The sequence below is a fragment of the Antennarius striatus genome, chromosome 1 (genome assembly GCF_040054535.1).
Source record: "Antennarius striatus isolate MH-2024 chromosome 1, ASM4005453v1, whole genome shotgun sequence".
Lineage (NCBI taxonomy): Eukaryota > Metazoa > Chordata > Actinopteri > Lophiiformes > Antennariidae > Antennarius > Antennarius striatus.
In genome coordinates this window covers 8,293,647-8,315,748 of record NC_090776.1, presented here as the reverse complement: position 1 = coordinate 8,315,748, position 22,102 = coordinate 8,293,647, and the positions used below count along the sequence as shown (strand labels likewise).

The 22,102-nt window shown below is 39.8% G+C and overlaps 1 protein-coding gene across 3 annotated transcripts in view; it reads left to right on the top strand.

Annotated features, from left to right (window-relative positions):
* phkb (phosphorylase kinase, beta) overlaps positions 1 to 22,102 on the top strand; it is a 157,925-nt gene that overhangs the window by 4,951 nt on the left and 130,872 nt on the right. For all 3 annotated transcript variants that reach the window (XM_068323001.1, XM_068322984.1, XM_068322994.1), the window contains 2 exons: positions 8,496 to 8,634; positions 15,010 to 15,109. In XM_068323001.1, coding sequence (XP_068179102.1) covers positions 8,496 to 8,634; positions 15,010 to 15,109 — 239 coding nt within the window. The remainder of the gene's footprint in view (positions 1 to 8,495; positions 8,635 to 15,009; positions 15,110 to 22,102) is intronic.

Below are 22,102 nucleotides of genomic sequence, written 5' to 3'. Positions count from 1 at the left end.
TGCATTGCCCAATGGACACAAGGCTGAAATTGTTTTGTCATTCTGTATTATACTATATGTGACAGAACTAAACAAATGTTTTTCAGATTTGGACAACTCCAGGTTACAGATTGTGTACTTATCATCTTCTAATGGCACCTTTATGCATATCTTCTGCCAGAGATTTGCTGTAAATAAAGCTGGAACCATAATACCACAGAGCAGTCAGGTAGCAAAACCAAACAGTAACAGAAGCTTTAAATCAACAATTCCTCAATAACAGCTATAATACTATCTTCCCACCTCAAATGGATTTATTTACACAGAAAAAACATCCACAGAAAACATACTGCTGTAATTTGAGAAACGGCGATTCAGTTTTAAATATTCAACATCTACATTCATTTTTTATTCAATATTTTACTTAGAAAAGCACAAGATATAAAAATAGACGTGGGTGATCGCATGACCTCCGCCCAACTCCAACTGCAGAAGCTAACATGTAAAGCACATTAGAATGCCCAGCTTGAAAGAAATATTTTTTTCTGATGAGCAATATTAATAAACTGGAAAGTTTAAGTTCAAGAAGCTGTTTCTGGGCCGTTAAATGCTTGTGTGTTTTCAAGTTTGTCTGCGTAACTGCCTCTAACCAAGTGTGGATCGGGGAATGACATGTGAAAACATCTGTTTGGGGCTAGACATAAACACTGTCACTCTCCTGGCAGATGTGGCAACGTTCACTGGTCTGTTCTGATGAAGAAAGGGCACCTTGTGTGTGTGTGTGTGTGTGTGTGTGTGTGCGTGCGTGCGTGCGTGCGTGCGTGCGTGCGTGTTATATGGTGTCCGGGTCTGGTTGCTGGCCACTCATTAGGCAGCATGTGTATACATGCTCATAAACGATGGAAGACGATAATCGTTGCAACAGGTGCAGCTCTGAGTTTGGAACTGATTTCCTGCTATCAGTGAATGCAGCATAGTCTGCAGCATCAGCTGCATTCACACCCCACAGATTTAGGGAATCAAGCATCCGCCAGATTGTGGTGTTCTGAAAACGATGAACATTGGGCTGTTAATTGTTGTGTTGGGGTGGCAGCTGGAAGTGCATGTCCAATTCTACCAGGGAACAAAGCCAGCATTGTTATCGGCAGCACCCAGGCCTGTGTGGTAATATACCTTCTTGCTTTCAGTCTCTGGGGGGAAGGGAGCTGGAGAGGGGTGAGGTTGGGGTGACAATGACAAATCAAACCAGTAATATTTTTCTCCTGTCCCTTTCTATGCTGCTTTGTGGAAAAGCTGCTCCTGGTGGTCTTAGACTTCTAATGATGTTGTGATAGGTCTTGCCTTCTGGTACCAATAAAAAAAAAATACTAAGCTAATGTTTAGCTCCTATCTTATCTCTCACGGTTCATCATGCCAGCATATCTCTCTTTCAATCTCTTTCCTCCCTTCTTTCATTGCCTCACCTCTATGGTTTCTTATTTATGTGGCAATGTGGCCACACACCATTGACTCAGCTTCCTGATAATACTGGAGGCAGAAGGCTCTATTGCTCTGCCATCTGGCTCACACCGATTAACGTACGAAAAAACATATTTTTCTTCCATTTTATGCGGTATTTGCAAAAACATACGGTTATCTGTGCTGCTTTGTTTTTCATTGTCTTTTGTTCATTCCCTCCCTTTTGATTGTGTGTTTTTCTAACACTTCCTCATTTTTTTTGCATTATTGAGGCAGTTCAGACCATTTAAAGTCATTGGATTATCAAATGAGAGTATGTCAAAGTTCACAGTTGCTGAAAACATACGTAAATACAACCAGGTTCATACAAGTGATGACATTCTTTTTCATAATGTATTGAACAGAAAGGTCTAAAAGGTTGTAGGACATTTTTAGCACTTCAAAGGGTCCTTGCTGATGTTTATTCATTCATTCATTTTCTGACCGTTTCATCCGCTAGCGCGGGTCACAGGGAGCTGGAGCCTATCCCAGCTGTCATAGGGCGTGAGGCGGGGCAAACTCTGGGCGTGATGCCAGTGCACCGCAGAGCCACACAGAGACAGACAAACACGCACACACACACACACACACTCACCCCTAAGGGCAATTTGGAACGGCCAATTAACCTGAAGCACATGTTTTTGGAGGTGGGAGGAAGCCGGAGAACCCAGAGGGAACCCACGCAGACACGGGGACAACATGAAAACTCCGCACAGAGCGGGACACAAACCTGGACCCGCCTTGTTGTGTGGCGACAGCGCTACCCACTGCTCAAAGTAATTGTTTTTCAAAAAAGTCTACATATCATCTCTTGATTGAACCTTATACTTTTAAATTGGAAATTAGTCGTTAAGAAAGCAAATATATGTACTTCATGATTTAAGATGTCATAAATATAGGACAAAAACATTAGTAGCATCCTCTGCTTATTTTCTGCGGTATAAGTGGCTTTGTGTGGCTGTTGCTGGAAAGTGTCATTCACCACCAACTTGTAACAGATGTGTTATTGCAGCAAACATCATCACAACATCAGCAGGAGTAGGATTAGGACTTATTGCTCACATTGGTGTGAATGATGTCTATCACACTCTCTCTATTTCCATTTTTTTCTTGTGGAAGTACAGATAGCTTACCCTTCTGAGGTTTCCCTTCTCTTATTTTTTCGTTTTGCTATCTATTGCTCTGTATTCTTTTTACTTTCTCATCTACTCTCATTTTCTCCACCATGTTGGTGTAGTGAAATGGTCCATTGCGAAAGAGCAGACTGTGTGTGTCTGAAACATTAACAGCTGATTTAGTGGGACATTAGTTTGATGGATAGCTCAGCAGAAAACTCCCCACAACAGTTGATTTGCATCCAAAGAAACTGCAGTCTTTCACCAGACAATGCTCAACACTCTCATTTTTTTATGTTCTGTATCTAATGATAACTCCCACAGTGCTGTTTTGCAAAAGATGAAACTTTGACTACTTCACAGTTCCAAAGTCAGTGGCGTCAGACCACCACAATTAATTTTATTCCAGTGCTTTTGTGAAATATATTCTGTTGATCTATCTTTTTTTTTTTATTAAGTGTGTGGTTCCTTGCTGTTTACTACTGTACCAATGACAGAATGGACCTTGTAGTTAAATGTGTATAATGCATATTTGAATGCCACACTGTTATGGTAGGCCATTTTGGGAATGACCAGTGATGAACATTTCACTTAATCCCATGTAAAATCTGTGAGATTGTTTTTGAGAGAGCGTGACATGATCATTCTCTACAGACTCCACAGCTCTGACCAAAGTTGTGCCAGCTCACAGGATTACTGTACTGTTGTTATCAACTCTGATGAGGAAAATAGTGATTACTGTGTATGCATCTCTCTCCCTTACCCTGTCCCTATTTCTATTGTATTTCTTTACCCCCCAACCGCAAAGGTGAATGGTCGTCCTCCACAGTCTGGGTTCTGCCTGGGGTTTCTTCCTCAATGAGGAAGTTTTTCCCCACCGCTGTGACTCATACTTATTCTTAAGTGCTTATAAATAAAAGTTGATTGATTGATTGATCGATAATAAAGTGAAGTGACATACTGCCAGCCTGGCTATTCAGTTTGACCAGAGTTTATTCATGTATTAGTGGTAAACTATACAGCTCAGAGGAGAGGCATGGAGTCTGTTTTTTTTTTCCTTACAGTGTCTGACAATGGTGCTCCAGTCAAGATTAACCTATTTTCACTTGCCCCGTTGCTGCTGAGCAGTGCACATGGATTGTGAGGAAATTAAGTTTTGTGTGTGTGTGCGTGCGTGCGTACGTGCGTGTGTGTGTGAGAGAGAGACCACAGGTCTAAACATGTGTGTTTACACTTAATTAACTCTGTATTGTGCCAAAGTGTCCCTACAAGGCCACACAAATGAATATGCCAACAAGGACATGTGCCTTGTTCTATTTATAGCTCATTTTTCATCTTCTCTGTGCCTTTAGTAAGTTGAGGGTTACTTACAGCAGGGCCCAGCCTCTTGTCATGTTGTCATGAGACTGGCAATAACACAACTCTCTCTAAATTTGTAGTAAATTGACTGCCAGCAGCTTCATCTACAAGCAGTCATATATATATATATATATATATATATATATATATATATATATATATATATATATATATATATATATATATATATATATATATACACATGTATATGCATGTGTGTCTGCGTGCGCACATATTTATAGCTTCTTACTGTATTTAAGAATTGCAATTCTTGAATACAATAAAAATTGCAATTCTTACATTCTGTATTCTTGTAAATTTAAAGGTTCATCAGTAAACTATACTCCATATTGATAGATAGATAGATAGATAGATAGATAGATAGATAGATAGATAGATAGATAGATAGATAGATAGATAGATAGATAGATAGATAGATAAGAAATTGCACATATGCACTGCTCAGCCAAACATCAGGAAAAAAAAACCCCATAACAGGACATACCACTAGACATACACTACACTAACAGACACATGTAGCATTAACAGGACATATACTAAACTCTAAAATATAAACAGTATAAAATTAAAATATAAACAGTATAAAATTAAAATATAAACAGTATAAAATTAAATTAAATCCATTTAACTGCGTGCTGACCTCGCCACCTTCCCCCCATTCCTCCTGAGAGTCATTGTACCCCCTGATGGCACGGAGGACGAAGGAGGACCTCAGCATCTCTGTGGAGGCTCTGTGTGACAGCAGTCTGCCGCTGAAGGTGCTTCTCTGCTGGGAGAAGGTGGTGTGTAGGGGGTGGCTGGTGTTGTTCATGATGGCCCTGAATTTAGACATGGTCCTGCTCCCTAGAACTGTCTCCACAGAGTCCAGACTCAGCCCGACCACTGAGCCCGCTCTGCGGATGAGTCTGTTCAGACGGTCCATATCTCTTTTCCTGGCCCCCCCACCCCAACACACAATGGCGTATGACAGCACACTGGAGACTACGGACTGATAGAACATGAGAAGGAGCTTAGGACAGATGTTGAAGGAGGCTTATGTTAACTGACTGTACCAATAGCATATCTCGCCTTCCAGGCTGATTTACCTTTCAGTTTATAGCACAAGCCAGCATTTACCCACTGACACGCACACACACACAGATTGAAGGGGGCCACAGATTGCAGTTCCAACCTTTCTATTAGTGCAAGATTGAACATCCATAAACTCTGTTTGGAGGGTGATATTGATAGAACACACCCCATCGAACTTATTTCATACAAACAGGATGTGTATACAGATAGATATATGTGCTTCTTTTGGAAGGGTCAACATAAAAAAGTGACATTTTTGTCTTAGGTGAGGTTCCTGACGTATGCAGCCCTGAATATCATTGTCAAAAGCCTGTGTAGGTTGTAGTATGTCTTTCTTTTTTCTTTCCTATGATGCTTTACAGCCTGCACAGACTTCAGTTACATTTACAGAACATTCCTATATTTTTGACAATGTCTGTGCTTTCATTGCATATTATTCCTACTGGACTACGTCCCAGTTTACAGATTACAACCCCAGACATTATTATAGCAGAATATTGTCATACAGAGTTAACTGTAAATCAGTGTCAAAGTCTTATTTGTTTCAGACATCTAAGTGTGTGCTAAATGGATGTGATGCATGGAGGTAGAGTACCAGGGGTTTATTAATATCCTTTCACCCTGTGAGACTCCTTTCACTGTCACCTTCAATTGACTAATACACACACATGCACACATGCTATATACAGATAGGATGACATTCCCGCCCCCCATCTCTCTCATAGTGTCCATCACTTCCAATCTTTTTCCTCATAGATACAAATACATCCTCTTCTTTCCAGACACATCTCTTCGATCTCTCTTCTCCTTGTCCCTGTCTCCCTCTGTCTCATTTTCTATCATTCTCTTGCTCCCTGTCTCTTGCTTTGTAACAAACGACAGCACAGAATGGATGTCCCCTTCATTTGCACCCGCATAATGTTCTGATGAGAAATGAAGTTATCCCTCCAGACAGATTACTCATCAGTGAGGAGACCTCTGCAGGAAACGAGGCTGTGTGTGTGTGTGTGTGTGTGTGTGTGTGTGTGTGTGTGTGTGTGTGTGTGCGTGCGTGCGTGCGTGTGTGTGAGAGTTGCACATGTGTGTTTTAAGCAGATAAATTACTTTCCCGGAGGCCTTCTGTTTGGGGATGTAATATTTCAGCGTATATTATTCCAGGGCTACAGTATATTCGTATTATAAGCTTTCATTCGTTGTTCTGTCCTCTGTAACTAATGCTGAGCATGAACTTTGGTGAACTTGAACCATCTTAGTTTATCTTTGGTCATCCATTTAGTGCAGTCAGACATTCACAGTGAGGCGCACTGGCTGAAAAATGGCTCCCGTGTTTCTCAAGAGAGATGTACTTGGTCACGGTGCTGCCAGGTCATTTTGAAAGCGCCAAAAAAATACCGATTTTTTGGCTCTGGCCATTTTTAGCTACTTGACACTGTGATTGTGGACAGTAATTGTGGTTTATTTCTCTGCAACAGATAAAATCCCCATAAATACTAATCTGGTGATTTTCAACTCTTAATGAGTCAAGATAACTAGGCTAGATTTGGCTGAAACATACTTCTTTTCTTTAACATCCAAGAATATAAAGTCTTCCTCTTGGTGAGTACCAGGCAGTGCCAAATTTAAAATACTTGAGAAAAAGTTGTTTTCCAATCACAATTTTGTAAATATGAATTTAAAAGAAATCAACACAATCAGGTGTCAGATATTTTATCCTGTTTGTACAATATGTAGCATCATGCATAATAAAAGCAGAAGAAGAAACACATAAACTTTTGAATTATTAGCAGCCTTATGAGGCTGCACTTTGGCTCAGTGCGCTTTGAGCTAACTGATAATGGGAGCATGTCAGCGTGTGTGCATCTTCAGTTTTGCAGGTATACTCAAAGAAGGGGAAGAATGAAAGCTCCAATGGTGCTACATGAAAAGAAATAGAAAGTTATTAAAATCAACTTGAACAAGGCAGAAATATCTGAACTACTTGTCACTGCAGTATTTTTTCATATGAAAGAAGAACCTGGTTTCTGTAATAGAAATAGAGGATAAGGGAAAGCTGCTTCCCCAGCTGGGTTTCTTCTGATGAATGTAGATTTCTTGGCCCTGCATACGGTGACTGTTTCTAATCTGCTATTTACACATGTGCGCTGGAAAGACTTGAGAGTAAAGTACCCACCAGTGACTTGAATATGGTGTCTCATATTTAAAATTATTTTATCCACTAAAATAACACTAACCTATCTCATCGAGTCTTCACTGTGTTGAGACACAGTCATGCTGTGAGGAAAATCTTTTCCTCAGTGCATCATTCTCCTCCAGTCAAGACACACATTTATCAGCATCACAGCCATGATATGTGAGCAATGCTTCCATAATGATGTAGAGAATAAAATGTGACTGGTAACATGCTGCATGTTTATAGGGATTTAAAGCAATCTGTTGATGAAATGTCTAGAGATTAAAAATACCTAAATACTGAGCTTTCAATATACAAATGAGCAAACAGTTACAAATACCAAATAAAATGTGACACCTAAATGGAAGGTAGTTTTATACTTATTTATTTTTTTATGAATCAGATTATATTGACTTTTAAAGAGCCATGCATATCTTGTAAAATGTTGAAATAAACCGACTCTTGTGAGCGTGGGTACTATTCTGAGGTGAAACATTAACTTGATGGGTTCACTATTATCCCTCCAAAATGTCTGTAGTGTGTGTTTGTAACATCTGTGGCTTCATTCTGACTGTGTTCAGATGTCCTCACCTAATCTAGAAGGTGATTGTATTACATCAACCTCTGCTTGCTTTCACCAAGAGGCAAAATGTCTGCCAAATTATTTTTTAAAATATTTATCTAAATTGAGTTTCAAATAATTGAATTGAATTGAATTTTATTTATTAGAGGCAGACCATAAATACAAGGAAACTGGAGGAATTATACCATAATGCAGTGGTAGCAGCTGCACAGCCTGAGGAAGGTCACAGGTCGTTCCATGCCACTGGAGGAGGAGAGCAGGTAACCCTGCTACAGGATCTCAACAATTTTTATATTTTAACACTTCAAATTACAGATTAGCCTGCAAGAAAATGTGCTCGCGGTCCATTAATATATGACTCTTTTGTGACTTGAGAAGATTTTTCCAGTTGAGACAGCCAAGCAAAATCAAAAGGCTCCCCAGTGGCTCTGACATCTAAACGCTTCATCAACAGGCATCTGGTAGATTGAAGTTGGTGTAATGGGAGTGGTTCCGGGGATAGTTCATCACCACTGCAAAATGTGTGACAACATGAGAGTGTGTTTACTTATTTTCATTAATGAGACTTGTCTTCAAAAATGTGCAGATTTAGCTGCTCTTGCTGCATTAATAGTCTATTTGTGCCATTAAAATTAAAGTTACCAGTTTCTTAGGAAATGTTACATCACCATCTCTGCTGTTTCTGCCTTTCTCTGTCCAGTAAAGGCGACGATTCTGAACTACCAGAGTCCCACCACTGGCCTCTTCCCAGTCAAAACATGCGCCACCTGCAAGGAGGCCAAGGTCCGTGACTCCTTGTACTGTGCTGCTGCTGCCTGGGCCTTGGCTTTGGCTTACAGGTTTGTATACACACTTATAGATGGTGGATTTGTTTGATGAACCTGTTCCGATCTTTATAAAAATAATTTTCCCATTGGGGATTAATAAAGTGAAGTTTCTTCTTTTTTTTCTTTCTTCTTATCATGATCCATCCCAGGTATTCAGTGTGAAACTTTCACTTTGACAAAGGAAAAAGCCTGTTTCTCAGTTATGTCAGATCTGAACAGCTGTTGCTGATTCAGTCATTATTATACTTTATATACATAAACTAAGTTTGTGTCATGTACTTTTTTTAGTTTGAAACTAAAACAACAATTGTCTAAGATAAAGCAATCTTTCCAAAATGTATTTTCTCAATCAGCTTCCAGTCTCACTCTCTGAAGTCCTAGCCAACAGTCATTAAAAGTAATGGTCATGATCATTTACAATCTGATTGATATAAAACATAAGTGGGAAGAAAAACAGAAAAAAAATATTACAAGTTTTGCTAGGGTAGTTATTGTAAATTTCCCTAATAAAGCTTCCACTCTGTAACAATTGATGACTTGGTCATGAATGGGACATTCTGTATACATCATCTTAACCAGAATTAATGATTTTGTTCTACAATGTGTTCTCTGGCCTCAAAAACAGTATTGTTAACAGTAAACTAGTTAGGCAGACGTCCTTGAGACTGCAGAGTATATTCTAGCAGACATGATAGTTGTTGAAGGTCCAGAATGAATCAAGGACAACTAATGCAATTAGTCCTTTATATGCCGAGTATGTACCTTAGGGCCAATATACCACTGATGTGTAGATTGATGTGGGATTTCCTTAACCACTGTGAAAGTTTTTGAATCAAATAAGACATATATATCAGTTTTTGTGATTACATGAAATTCAATTAACCAGTTGAATAGTTTTAAGTTACATTTGATATGGTGGACCTCAGGCTGTCAAGATTTGTTTTGAGAAATGCTATGAAGTAGGTATTTGTGAGGGAGTCTGTGCAATAATATTATTATCTGACTACATTTTTTTTCACTACACAACACTGTTTCTGGCAATTTAGCAAAAGTAACAATAAATTGAGTGCTAGATCAATGCAAATTTTTAAAGTTTATATGTAAGCTTCCCACCACCTGTGTCCATAAGTATTATTTTGCTCCACTTTCTCCTTTTCATGTTCACTGACCCTGACCTCTGATCCAATGCTTTATATGGAAGGTTTTACTTCTTGAACAGATAGGGCTTATATTTGTGCCCCTGCCAAAGAGGCCCTATAGAATTACCCATGCCTACCCTTATATAATGCATCTAAAACAAATAGATTATCTGCATATCCCACAATAAGAGCAATAGAAAGAAGTTGATGAAATCTCGCATGTGCCTTTAAGAGGTGTGAATCCAATTATCAGATCATTCAATTTACATAACTTTGTCATAGTTTTCAGTCACATTTAGCACTTTCAATTCATATAATTTTGCTCACATTTATGATGGGCGGATGGACAGACAGACAGGCCAGTATCGAACCGTATGTCATGGAAACCCCTTATTATCCATTGTGGATGAGCATCATCATCATCATTTTTCTTTGTCTCAGACTCAAATTTTCTTTCTCAATTATCGATTCAACATGAACAGTTCTGAAATTACACTATGAATGGTCTTCAAACTTTTTTTCAGTTTTCCATGTGTTTGATGCATGAAGTCCATGATGTTTAGTTTTTCAGGAACAGAGGACATTTATGAAAAGAGCTTTTAATAGGACAGGGAGAGAGGATAGAGAGAATGAAAGTAAAAGATTGGAAGGATGGGTGCAGAGGGTAAGAGGAGATTCAGAGAAAAGGAGATACTAAAGAGGAGATATGGGAAGGGAGCTGGGAGTGGGATTGACATATGGAGAGATAAGAGAGAGAGAGAAGAAATGGAGAATGGGGAGAACGAGTGAAGAAATGAAATTGAGGGCAAAGATAGTGTAAGGAAGGAATAAAAATAGAGGGTATTGCAGTGATGTGGCCAGCGGCAGATCTCAGTCATCAGTCATGGCTGCCTTCTATTAGAATTGTCACTGGGATTTAATTAAGATAATTCTCATCTGACAGCCTTGGCTAGTGCCATTACTTACTTCAGCTGCTGTGTGCATGTCTGAGACCACATGCAAGATTTAGTCACTAGATCGACTGGGTTAATTTGCCTCAAATCCAATTTCAAAGTAAAGTTTAATTCAGTCAACAAAGGTAGGATACATCTATGTGATGACAAATGTTTGTCTGTGTGTGTCTGAAATATGTTTTGATATATTTGATTACATTTTGCGTAGGAGTGGATCTAGGCCAAAGGAAGAGCTGATCAAGTTCAGAAACAGCACTGACAAGTCATGATGTTCAACCAGTATTCACAATTAGGTCTAAATCCAGCCACTATCCAAATCTGTAGGATTAAAATGTGTTTTAGGGCGAAGGGCTAGGACGACTGGAGACTGCACTGACACCTATGTGTAACAGAGATAATTCAGAGTCAGTGTTATTCAATTGGATTTTTCCCAGCTTTGATTGATAAAAGACAAAAATTACATCTAAAAAATAATGGAATATAATATCTTGTTATAACTTATAAATTACTGATGATGAAAACAAATCTTAGGAACAGACTTCCAGTGTTAAGGGATCTGGTGGTATTGCTCATTTTGGCTTGAGGCAGACGGTTAAAATATCATGACAAAGACATCACGACTTATGACCCTTGTGCAGTTATACAAGTGACTGATGTCGTCACAGTGACGCAAAAACGCATTGCGCGCACTCACAAGCATGCCTGAGATCAGTTTTTACTTATATTTTCAATTAATTTGCGTTCATTACACACACATACAAAGAGTCACATCCAGCACAAGTAGACAAGATGTTTCCTGCATGCATCTTCTGCCTGCATCCAGTTTTGATATGGAGGCTGAACACATTTAAAAGTCAATGTGATTCATGGGTGCTGTACCACTGAAGTGTAAACAGGTTTCACCTTTACTCTGTCAATATCCAGTCATCATTAGCCTGACCTTAGTGATGTACATCAGAGATTTGCCAGACCCACCAGGAACATGCTGACTCCCACTGTGGTTGCTTCAACCACTATTGATTCCTGAGCAGTATATCTATGCTTACTCTCCTAACAGCCACCACATCAAATGCATTTTTACACTATTCATTTTTAAAGCACTGTTAAATGCTACTTCTAAGGCCTTACAGTCTGATTAAAAGAAAGATTGCTATTTCAATCGCTGTGTTCAACATCTACACCAGCTGAGGGCACCGTGTGTGTGTGTGTGTGTGTCTGTGTGTATATATATATATACACACACACACTTATTTCCCTTTCGGCTGTTCCCTTCAGGGGTCGCCACAGCGAATCAATTGCCTCCATCTAGCTCTGTCCTTTGCATCCTCTTCTCTCACACCAACTACCTTCATGTCGTCCCTCATTACATCCATAAACCTCCTCTTTGGTCTTCCTATAGGCCTCCTGCCTGGCAGTTCAAAACTCAGCATCCATCTGCCAATATATTCACTATCTGTCCTCTGGACATGTCCAAACCATCTCAGTCTGACCTCTCTGACTTTATCTCTAAAACCTCTAACATGTGCTGTCCCTCTGATGTACTCATTCCTGATCCTATCCATCCTGGTCACTCCCAAAGAGAATCTCAGCATCTTCATCTCTGCTACCTCCAGCTCTGTCTCCGGTCTTTTCCTCAGTGACACTGTCTCTAGACCAAACAACATTGCTGGTCTCACCACAGTTTTGTACACCTTTCCTTTCATCTTAGCTGAAACTCTTCTGTCACACATCACACCTGACACTTTCCTCCACCCGTTCCATCCTGCCTGTACACGCTTCTTCACCTCTTTTCCACACTCTCAATTGCTCTGGACCGTTGACCCTGAGAACTTAAAATCCTCCACCTTCTTGATCTCTTCTCCCTGTAACCTCACTCTTCCACTTGGGTCCCTCTCATTCACACACATGTACTCTGTCTTACTGCGGCTAACCTTCGTTCCTCTCCTTTCCAGGACAAACCTCCACCTCTCTAGCGTCTCCTCCACCTCTTCCCTGCTCTCACTGCAGATCACAATGTCATCTGCAAACATCATAGTCCACGAAGATTCTTGTCTGACCTCACCATAGCGAACAAGAAGGGGCTCAGAGCTGATCCCTAATGCAGTCCCACCTCCACCTTGAACTCCTCTGTCACACCTACAGCACACCTCACCACTGTCTTACAGTCCTCATACATGTCCTGCACCGCTCTAACATACTTCTCTGCCACTCCAGACTTCTTCATACAATACCACAGTTCCTCTCTGGGCACCCTGTCATAAGCTTTCTGCAGATCTACAAAAACACAATGCAGCTCCATTTGGTCTTCTCTGTACTTCTCTATCAACATCCTCAAAGTAAATACTGCATCTGTAGTCATCGTTTTTGGCATGAAACCACACTGCTGCTCACAAATGTTCACTTCTGCCCTTAGTCTAGTTTCCACTTCTCTTTCCCTTAACTTCATTGTATGGCTCATCAGCTTTATTCCTCTGTAGTTGCCACAACACTGCACATTTCCCTTTTTCTTAAAAATGGGCACCAGCACACTTCTCCTCCATTCCTCAGGCATCTTCTCACTATCTAAGATCCTGTTGAACAACCCAGTCAGAAACTCTACTGCCACCTCTCCTAGACACTTCCATACCTTTACAGGTATATCATCAGGACCGACTGCCTTTCCACTCTTCATCCTCTTCAGTGCCCTCCTCACTTCATCTGGACTAATCTTTGCTACATCCTGGTCCACAACAGTCACCTCTTCTAGTCTTTGTTCTCTCTCATTTTCCACGTTCATCAACTCTTCAAAGTACTCTTTCCATCTTCCCATCACACTACTGGCACCTGTCAATAGACTTCCGTCCGGATCCTTCATCACCCTAACCTGCTGCACGTCCTTCTCATCTCTATATGTCTTGCCAACCGGTATAGATCAGTCTCTCCCTCCTTACTGTCCAACCTAGCATACAAGTCATCATAAGCCCCTTGTTTGGCCTTTGCTACCTCTACCTTCACCTTACGCTACATCTCCCTGTACTCCTGTCTACTCTCCTCAGTCCTCTCAGTGTCCCACTTCTTTTTAGCTAACCTCTTTCTCTGTATACACTCCTGTATCTCCTCATTCCACAACCAAATGTCCTTATCTACTTTCCTTCCAGATGACACACCAAGTACTCTCCTACCTGTCTCCCTGATCACATTATATATATATATATATATATATATATATATATATATATATATATGTATATATGTATATATGTGTATGTATGTATATATATATATGTATATATATGTATATATATATGTATATATATATGTATATATATATATATATATATATATATATATATATGTATGATGTATTATTACATGTATTATTTAAAAAAAATAGGGATATATGTAAATCAATTAAAATTAATGGCAAATAATACATTTGTCAGTTTAAGTGACTGATTCCAGGTTATTGTAACACATATGCCTATTTTTTCCAAACTGGTTTACTTATTCAGCCTTGAGTGCTTTAAATTCTTGGACTTCATTGGATCATGTGTCATTTTTGCTGCGAAGAACAGCAAAACAATGAAAGGAGTAGTTTTATGACATTTTTAAGTAGTATGGTATCATGGGAATTATCTTCACTAAACGCTATAGAGTGCTGCTGAAAATCTGTGTGACATACAGAAATTTAGATTATATTACCTCAATGTGAGTCTGATGAAGTGATGCTAAACTGAAGCTCAAACCACACAAATTGAAATAAAATAAATATAAATATAAAATAAAATAAAATAGCATTGTCCTTCAAGGTCGATTTATGTGTAGTTTAGAGAAGAGAAGAAGAAGTATTCTTTATTGATACCCGCAAGGGGAAATTACAAAGTCACTCGGTTAGTTGACAAGTATACAGGGCCCCTGAACACAGCACACAAGGGGGCCTGTAAGCATGCAGTTAGTACAATCACATCAAACTACACACATCAGGGAGGCAGAGTGACGGGCAGCGGCTTCGGAACGTGCCACAATTTGAGCAGCTTGTAGGGGAGACGGCGCCTTGCTCAAGGACGCTTCGGCAGTGGCTGGGAGGTGAGCTGACACCTCCCACTGTCAGCTCACACTCCTGGTGATATCATGGCGGGACCGGGACTCGATCTGCTGATGGCTGGGGCGATCTGTCTACGAGACAACTGCCGCCTCAGTGGCTCTACCGCTGAGCCACTGGGGCGGCAGTGGCTCAGCGGTAGAGCCATTGAGGCGGCAGTTGTTTACTTATCATACATTCACCGATTTATTGGTTGTCCTCTCTCTTTTTGTAGGAGAATTGATGATGATATGGGTCGTACTCATGAGTTGGAGCATTCTGCCATCAAGTGCATGAGAGGGATCCTGTACTGCTACATGAGGCAGGCTGATAAGGTGAGATATTAGCCAACCTCTGCACGGTTCTTTTTTGTATGAAAATGCCCAGTGATTACACACTGTATTACCAATCAAAAGTGCATTCATGATGTGCTGTTCATCAAAGCTGTCGTCTGGCTCCACTTTAACATCATGGCAAATGACAGTGGGTACCTGTTGATGTCCTGAGTGGTTAATATCAGGCAGTGTGTTGATTGTCAAAGACTCAGTACCGACGGTTGCATTTTAAGCCTCATCTGCATGAATCCAGATATGCAATATACTGTATTAGCCTGTGAATGACAAACAGCAAAACACAATTTAAGTGCTTGTACTACTAACAGATAAGAATGTATACTGTTTTATGCATCAAAGTATTTCAACAGATTAGTTTGCTCTGTCTTCCCTTTGAATGTGTACAGTGATTGCATCAGTAGGCCATTCTATTTCAACGTCTCAACCTAGCTGACCTAATTTAGGGAAGAGCTGTCCCATTTCTTAATTATAAAACTGCATTTACACAGTTAATTGCATAGAGCAGTGTTCCCTACAAATTCGTCTCTAGCACTAGAACAGGACACTTTTAATGGAGAAATGACAAATACTTACTGCTGGGCAAATATCACAGAGGGAAGGAGGTTGCTGCTGTCTCTCTGTAGTGTCATGTGTATGGAAGAGTTGCCATGCTGATATTTTCTCAGGCATTGGAAAACACAGGACCTTAACACTAGAGCTCTCAGTCCGATGCAGTCTTTGGTTTAAGCCACCAAAGGTCAGACAAAGATAGCGTTGGTTGGATATTGAACGGAAAAACCAGTGAAAGGGACTGTCAATTTGTACATTTAGAGCACAGTACATTTAAAAAGGATGATGGTGAAAATGAAGCAATTTAATAACGGGAATTGTACTCCCAGCAGTGGTTGATAGTGACCAAAATAGAGGTAAATGAAAGATATTGTAACATGCATTAATTACTGTAAAATTGTACTTGTCTTTATTTAAATTCAAGTGAAAACAAAAAAAATCCAACATAATTTTCAAGGTTACTCTATGATTTCTGCAGTTTTGTGTTTTGTTTGTTTGTTAGTTGGTTGATAGATAGGTTGGCTGGTTGGATCGATGGCTTGTTTATTTGGTCAGTTAGTTGGTTTCTGTTATTTTGGCTGGTTGAATGGTTGGTTTGTTGGCTGGCTGACTGGTTGGTGTTTGGTTGGTTTGTTGGCTGGTGTTTGGTTAGTAGGTTAGTCAGCAGGGTTATGCAAAAACTATTCGCCAATTTCCATGACATTTAGTGTAAGGATGGATCTTGGGTCAGAATTAAATTGAATTTTGCCGAATTACAAATAAACGGGTGAATCCAGAATTGGTTTCTTCTTTTTTAAACATGTCTTTAATATTTCAGGGAAAAAGGCATACACCAAGATGAAAAAAATATTCAGGAGTTGGAGTTTATGAGTATATATAATCTGGCACTGATCCCCCCCAAAAAACCCTCAAAATTGCCTTATTTAATTGTGTTTTCACTGGGGATGGTAATTTATTTTACAGGGTTTGAATTGAATAAAGCTATTGAATTTAAGATCACGATCCTTCTATATCTTGTAAGTACCTGACAGCATTCTTGGCGTACAAAGTTTGTTGCCTCTGTGGTCCTGCTGAAGCGACAATCAGTCAGACCTCTGCTACACAGAAGTAGGTTTTATAGAAGCATTAACAGCAACATCTGCTCTCAGAGGCCAACAGAGGTAGCATTCTCACTCAATTACTGGGCACTGTGGGATGGCAAGAAGTGGAGCAATTTCAATTAAAGTAAGACAAAGGATCTCCACTATGACCTACGTATGAAAGAAACAGAAAGGCAGTGGGGAGAGGTAATGTGCCAGAGAAAAGAATAAGAGGAAGGGGATGGATTGTAAGAAGATATATTGAGACATGGAGACAGCAAAGAAACAAGAAGGAATAATGCAAACTATTGGAGGTGGAAAGAGGGACAAGAGGGAGGGTAGGAGGCAAAAAAAAGACAGTGAGGAGAGCAGCTTGATAATGGAGAGAGGTGGGATAAGTGAAACAAGTAAGGTAAAAATGGGCCGAAGTGACAATTATTTATGACTGTGTGATGAGGCTGGTAGGCCAGCCATAATTTGGTGTGTAGAAAAATAAGTAAACACACACACACAAATCCACCAACACACCACAAAACATATAACACAACCAGCACAGTGTTTATTAAGATACCATTGAGAAGGCGAACCAGGTAGTTGAGAACAGTATGGTGATTCAGAACACCTACACCCTCATCCTCAACCTAGCTACCACAGCTGAAAAAGTTATCCTCTTAAACCTCCACCATTCATGAGCTGCGGGGTCCAAGAAGGAGTTGTCCTGACATGGTCAACTCTTCACTCCAATTAAAATGATACCGCTCGGCTGCAGGAGTCCTCACTGAAGCATGTTGTCTCCTACAGGAGAAAGGTTCTGATGGACCCGAAAAAGACAGATGAAGATCTAAACAGAGGGAATAACTTTAATTACACCGGTCACATAACCACTGAGGGAATGAAGTGCTTCAGGTGTGAGAAGGAGGGACATCTTGTCCGGTTCTGTCTGGTGAAGGAGGAGAGAAACAGCTGCCAGCTGCTGCAGTGCCAGTTCTACGATCTTAAGGTGGATGTGTAGAGAAATGTGCAGAGACATTTTAATGGAAGACATAGCAAGTATACTTGTATAGGCTGCAGAGAAAACATCCTATCCATGACATGACTGGACACATTTTTATTATTTTACCATTTTAGTGTTTTTAAGAACAGTTACATTTCGCCAGCCGGTTTTACAAATCACACTCCAGTCCAGAGTTGTATTTTTTTATTAATAACGCAAGAGCAGGAAGTGCTTTATGACATTTTAATACAACGCTTTTATCAGAAAAATTGCTTAAAAACTGTTTTTATTTCTTTTTTGAATGGTTTTTAAGAAACAAAAGAAAATATTTTACCACTGTATCAATAGTGTGATGTAGGGAAAAGCCAGATCAGAAATATGTGAGTACACTATGCTCACAACATCTCCAATGACCTGACCAGATCTACCGTAGCAGAGATCTGGAGAGACAGGTGCCATAACTACAGATGTTAGCAGAGTCCACAGGAGAAGACGACACATTACAGCCCCCAAGGACAAAAAACTTGCTTTAGCTGAGCTACTGGGCATGGCCGGGAGAGACGTAGTGTAAACGCAGTAGGTTTTGTAACATTACTCTGATGAATTCTGCCACTCATTTCTTCTTTGGGGTGGAAAGGCAAAACAGGCAGAGGAGTTTGAAACGTTTTGGAACTCTCAAGTTCATTTGGAACAGATCTTGGTCTTGATTTTTATAGACCAAGAAAAAGATTTTGATAGTCTTGTACATGTGTACTTTTGGCATACACTAAAAAGTTGTGGTTTCTGTACTGTATTGCAAAGATTCAGATCTTGTATGGAGACATTAGTTAGTTAGTTAGTTATTAATTTATTTCAGGCAAGGAAAGGAAAAACAAAACAAAAAACAAACAAAAGACAACAACAAACAAAATAATTAAATTAGGAAATAATAAGCAAAGATCATAACTCAACAATACAATTCTGCCTGAAAGGGAGTGGGAAGAAGAAAATGTATGTAATCCCACTCCAGTTCGTGATTCAGAGATCAAACCACTGAGCTTCACTGCTACTTCGAAGATTCAAGGATAACCACACAATATTGCATCACCATGGGCAACAATGAAATTATCACATTGCAATTTCAATTCCACACAACAATGTAAGGAAGGCATGATATACCAACAATGGTAATGTACAATATACCAACAATGGTAATGGACAAATGCCAACAACAGTAATTAACAAATACCAACGATGATCAAGAAACACTGAGCACATGTTAACAAACAGAACAGCAGTTTGAGTTAACGACCCTCATCTCTATATTTTGACCAGAGATGGTGTTTCTATAACAGTTTGAATTGATTAGTACTTTGGCAGTTCTTGTGTTTTAAGTCCAGATTGTTCCATAGTTTCACTCCGCACACAGACACAAAAAAACGTTTACACGTGGTTTGAGCTCTCGGCAATGAAAAATATCCCAAACCTCTCAAGTTATGAGCCCTGACTGGAGTTATAAAAAAATCATTGTAGGTTTGGTGCTAATAATTTGTTGAATTAATAGTGTACTTAAGGTTAACGGTGATTTAAGTGCTCCTTTTAAAGTCTAGAGGGGTGTGAGGTAGGGCTGCCCACTCTCAGGGATGCTCTACTTTCTGGCCCTAGAGCCTTTTGAGAAACAGTTGAGAGCAAGCCTCTCTGGTTTTAATATTCCCAGTTCTAGGCATTTATTTAAAATTTCAGCATATATTGACAATATTGTTGTCATGATAAAAAAAGGAGAAAGATATAGACTTTTTAGATCTCACTTAACTACTTTTACAGTAGTTTAGTTAGAACCCTTCTGCCAAAAGTCAACAGGAGGAAGAGTGAGGTTCTTATGGCGTGAGATGGGGTGAAAGAGATCGTGTTCCTTGATAAATTCAGATGGAAAATAAATTTATTAAAATACCCTTGAGTTCATTTGGGAGACCAGAGTGTTGCAGAAAAGAACTGGAAAAATGTTTTAGAAAAAATAAAAGTGAAGCTAAAAACTGGAAGTACATTGTATCAAGTGTCTTTTTGAGGTTGTGATTTAATCATTAACAACTTGGTTGTGCCAATGTTGTGGCATTGGCTGTCCTGTGTTGACTGCCAATGTTGTGGCATTGGCTTTCCTGCCTTGACCCCCCACCAACTTTGTTTTCAACTTTGTTTTCAAAAATATAGACAATGACTATGGACTTTTTCTGGGACTGCCATCACTGGGTTTCCTAGAGTGTCCTCTTCCTGCCCAGAGAGGAAGGAGGGCGGGGGCTTATACATGTGGCCAGCAGGGTCACTACGTTTCAGCTGCAGTTCATCTACCGGTTTCTAACTTGCAATGAGTCCCTTTTGTGGCAGCCCACAACGCAGTTGGTCCTAGCCCAGTGCTGGGAACCAGGACTTGTCTATTTGTTGTTTTTATTGGACCCGAGGAGCAATAAGCAAAGATCATCCCTATTTTTATCTCTTTTTTTTTGTTTTAAATCTGTGGGGTTTTATTAAAGAGACCACAAGATTTGAACTCTTTATCAGATTTTAAATGGACTTTTTAATGTGAAGCATGCTGAAAGATTATCAGTGGAGTCCAAATTCCAGACAGCAAAAATCTCCACCCTTGGGCATATGGTGGAGGCTTATGTACTGACTTTTGAAGACGCTGCTGCTCTGTCCTCTACTGTGGGTGTGTTTTCAGTGAGGCTCATCAACAGCCTGCTCAGATACTGGAAGAGCTGACTCACCCAACAGCAACAGACTTTGATTAACTTTTATTGTGCAGGTCTTTTAAATTCAAGAGCTACTGATCTCTTCCCTGTAGAGAGTTTTCTGTTTTAATGACTCTGTGTCAGACCCGATTAGCCTCACTGATAGTGACAGTAAAGAATGTACAAACATTCATACAAACATCCACGGCTTTATCCGCGGCAGTGGGTCACAGGGAGCTGGAGCCTATCCCAGCTGGCGTAGAGCATGAGGTGGGGGACACTCCTGGCACGACGCCAGTGCACCGCAGAGCCACAAACAAAGACAGACAACCACGCAAACACACACTCACTCATATGGGCGATCTGGGACCGGCCAATTAACCTGAAGCGCAGGTTTTTGGAGGTGGGAGGAAGCCGGAGAACTCGTAGAGAACCCACACAGACACGGGGAGAACATGCAAACTCCACACAGAGCGGGACTCGAACCCGGACCCGCCATGTTGTGCGGCGACAGCGCTACCCACTGCGCCACCGTGCCACCCAATGTACAAACAAATGGTAAAAAATTTAAGCAAAGATAACCTTAAAGATCTGGCTGACACACCATGGAGGGTTTACCTTGGTCTGGCACCAGGTGAGAACCTGTCATGGGAGTCTTTCTACGAGCCAAATTTACAAAAAAGGTTGGAGATTTGCAGTAGAGGACTACATGGTGGTGTGGCAGTTAATAATTGTATTTTGATTTTTAATCCAAATGTGCTGGAAAAGGGTCCATTCTCTTCTTGTAGAGAAACTGTTTTCCATTGTTTTCTGGACTGTTAGATCTCAAAAATCTGTTTCTGATTCGGAAATAATCTTTCTTTGGGTTAACAACAATTTGAAGAAACAAGCCATTAGCATTGGTTTTAAACACAGGAAAATTCAGAAAAAGGAGTGGCAAACAAAAATGGCAGTGTATGTAAGCAGAGAAAAAAATTGAAGGCTCGTCAAGCTGCAATGTGGAAGTTATTTTATGAAAAATGGTACAAACCAGAATCACAATGAACTTCAGTTACTAAGGAACAATTAAAGATGTAGCAACTTTCGAGAATTTGTGGTGTATCAAATATGTGATGTGTTCTGTGTTCAGTTTGGTTTAGTTTACACATATGTTTGGTTTGTTCATTATTTTTTCTATTTGTTTTGGTGACACTTTTTCTTTGTTTCTATGAGTGCTATTAATTTCTAAATTTGATTTCTGTGAATAAACATGCTTATTATAAATCAGAAATGTCTTTCTTTCATCCAGCTTGCCTGCCAGTCAGTCCGTGATACTGTATGTATTTTACCCAACTACCAGTGATCTTTGTTTCATTAGCATTTTTTAAGTTTACTTCTAAATCACACCATTTAACATGAGGACAAACATTAATTTGCACCTGAATCAGCAATAATTAAAAAAAAAAAGTTAATTAATGTATATAAACTGTCAGGGGAGTATTGAAAATGCATTAGTAGATGCATCTAAATTATATGGTGGTGCATCAATGTTACCAGTGTAAAAAGTTGGACGAGCCCAGCCATACTAGACATCCAGTCAGCTTTTCTTTTCCTCTGGAGAGTTCATGCTGTGTGGTAGAGAAAATTGCATATTGTAATAAATAGGAGT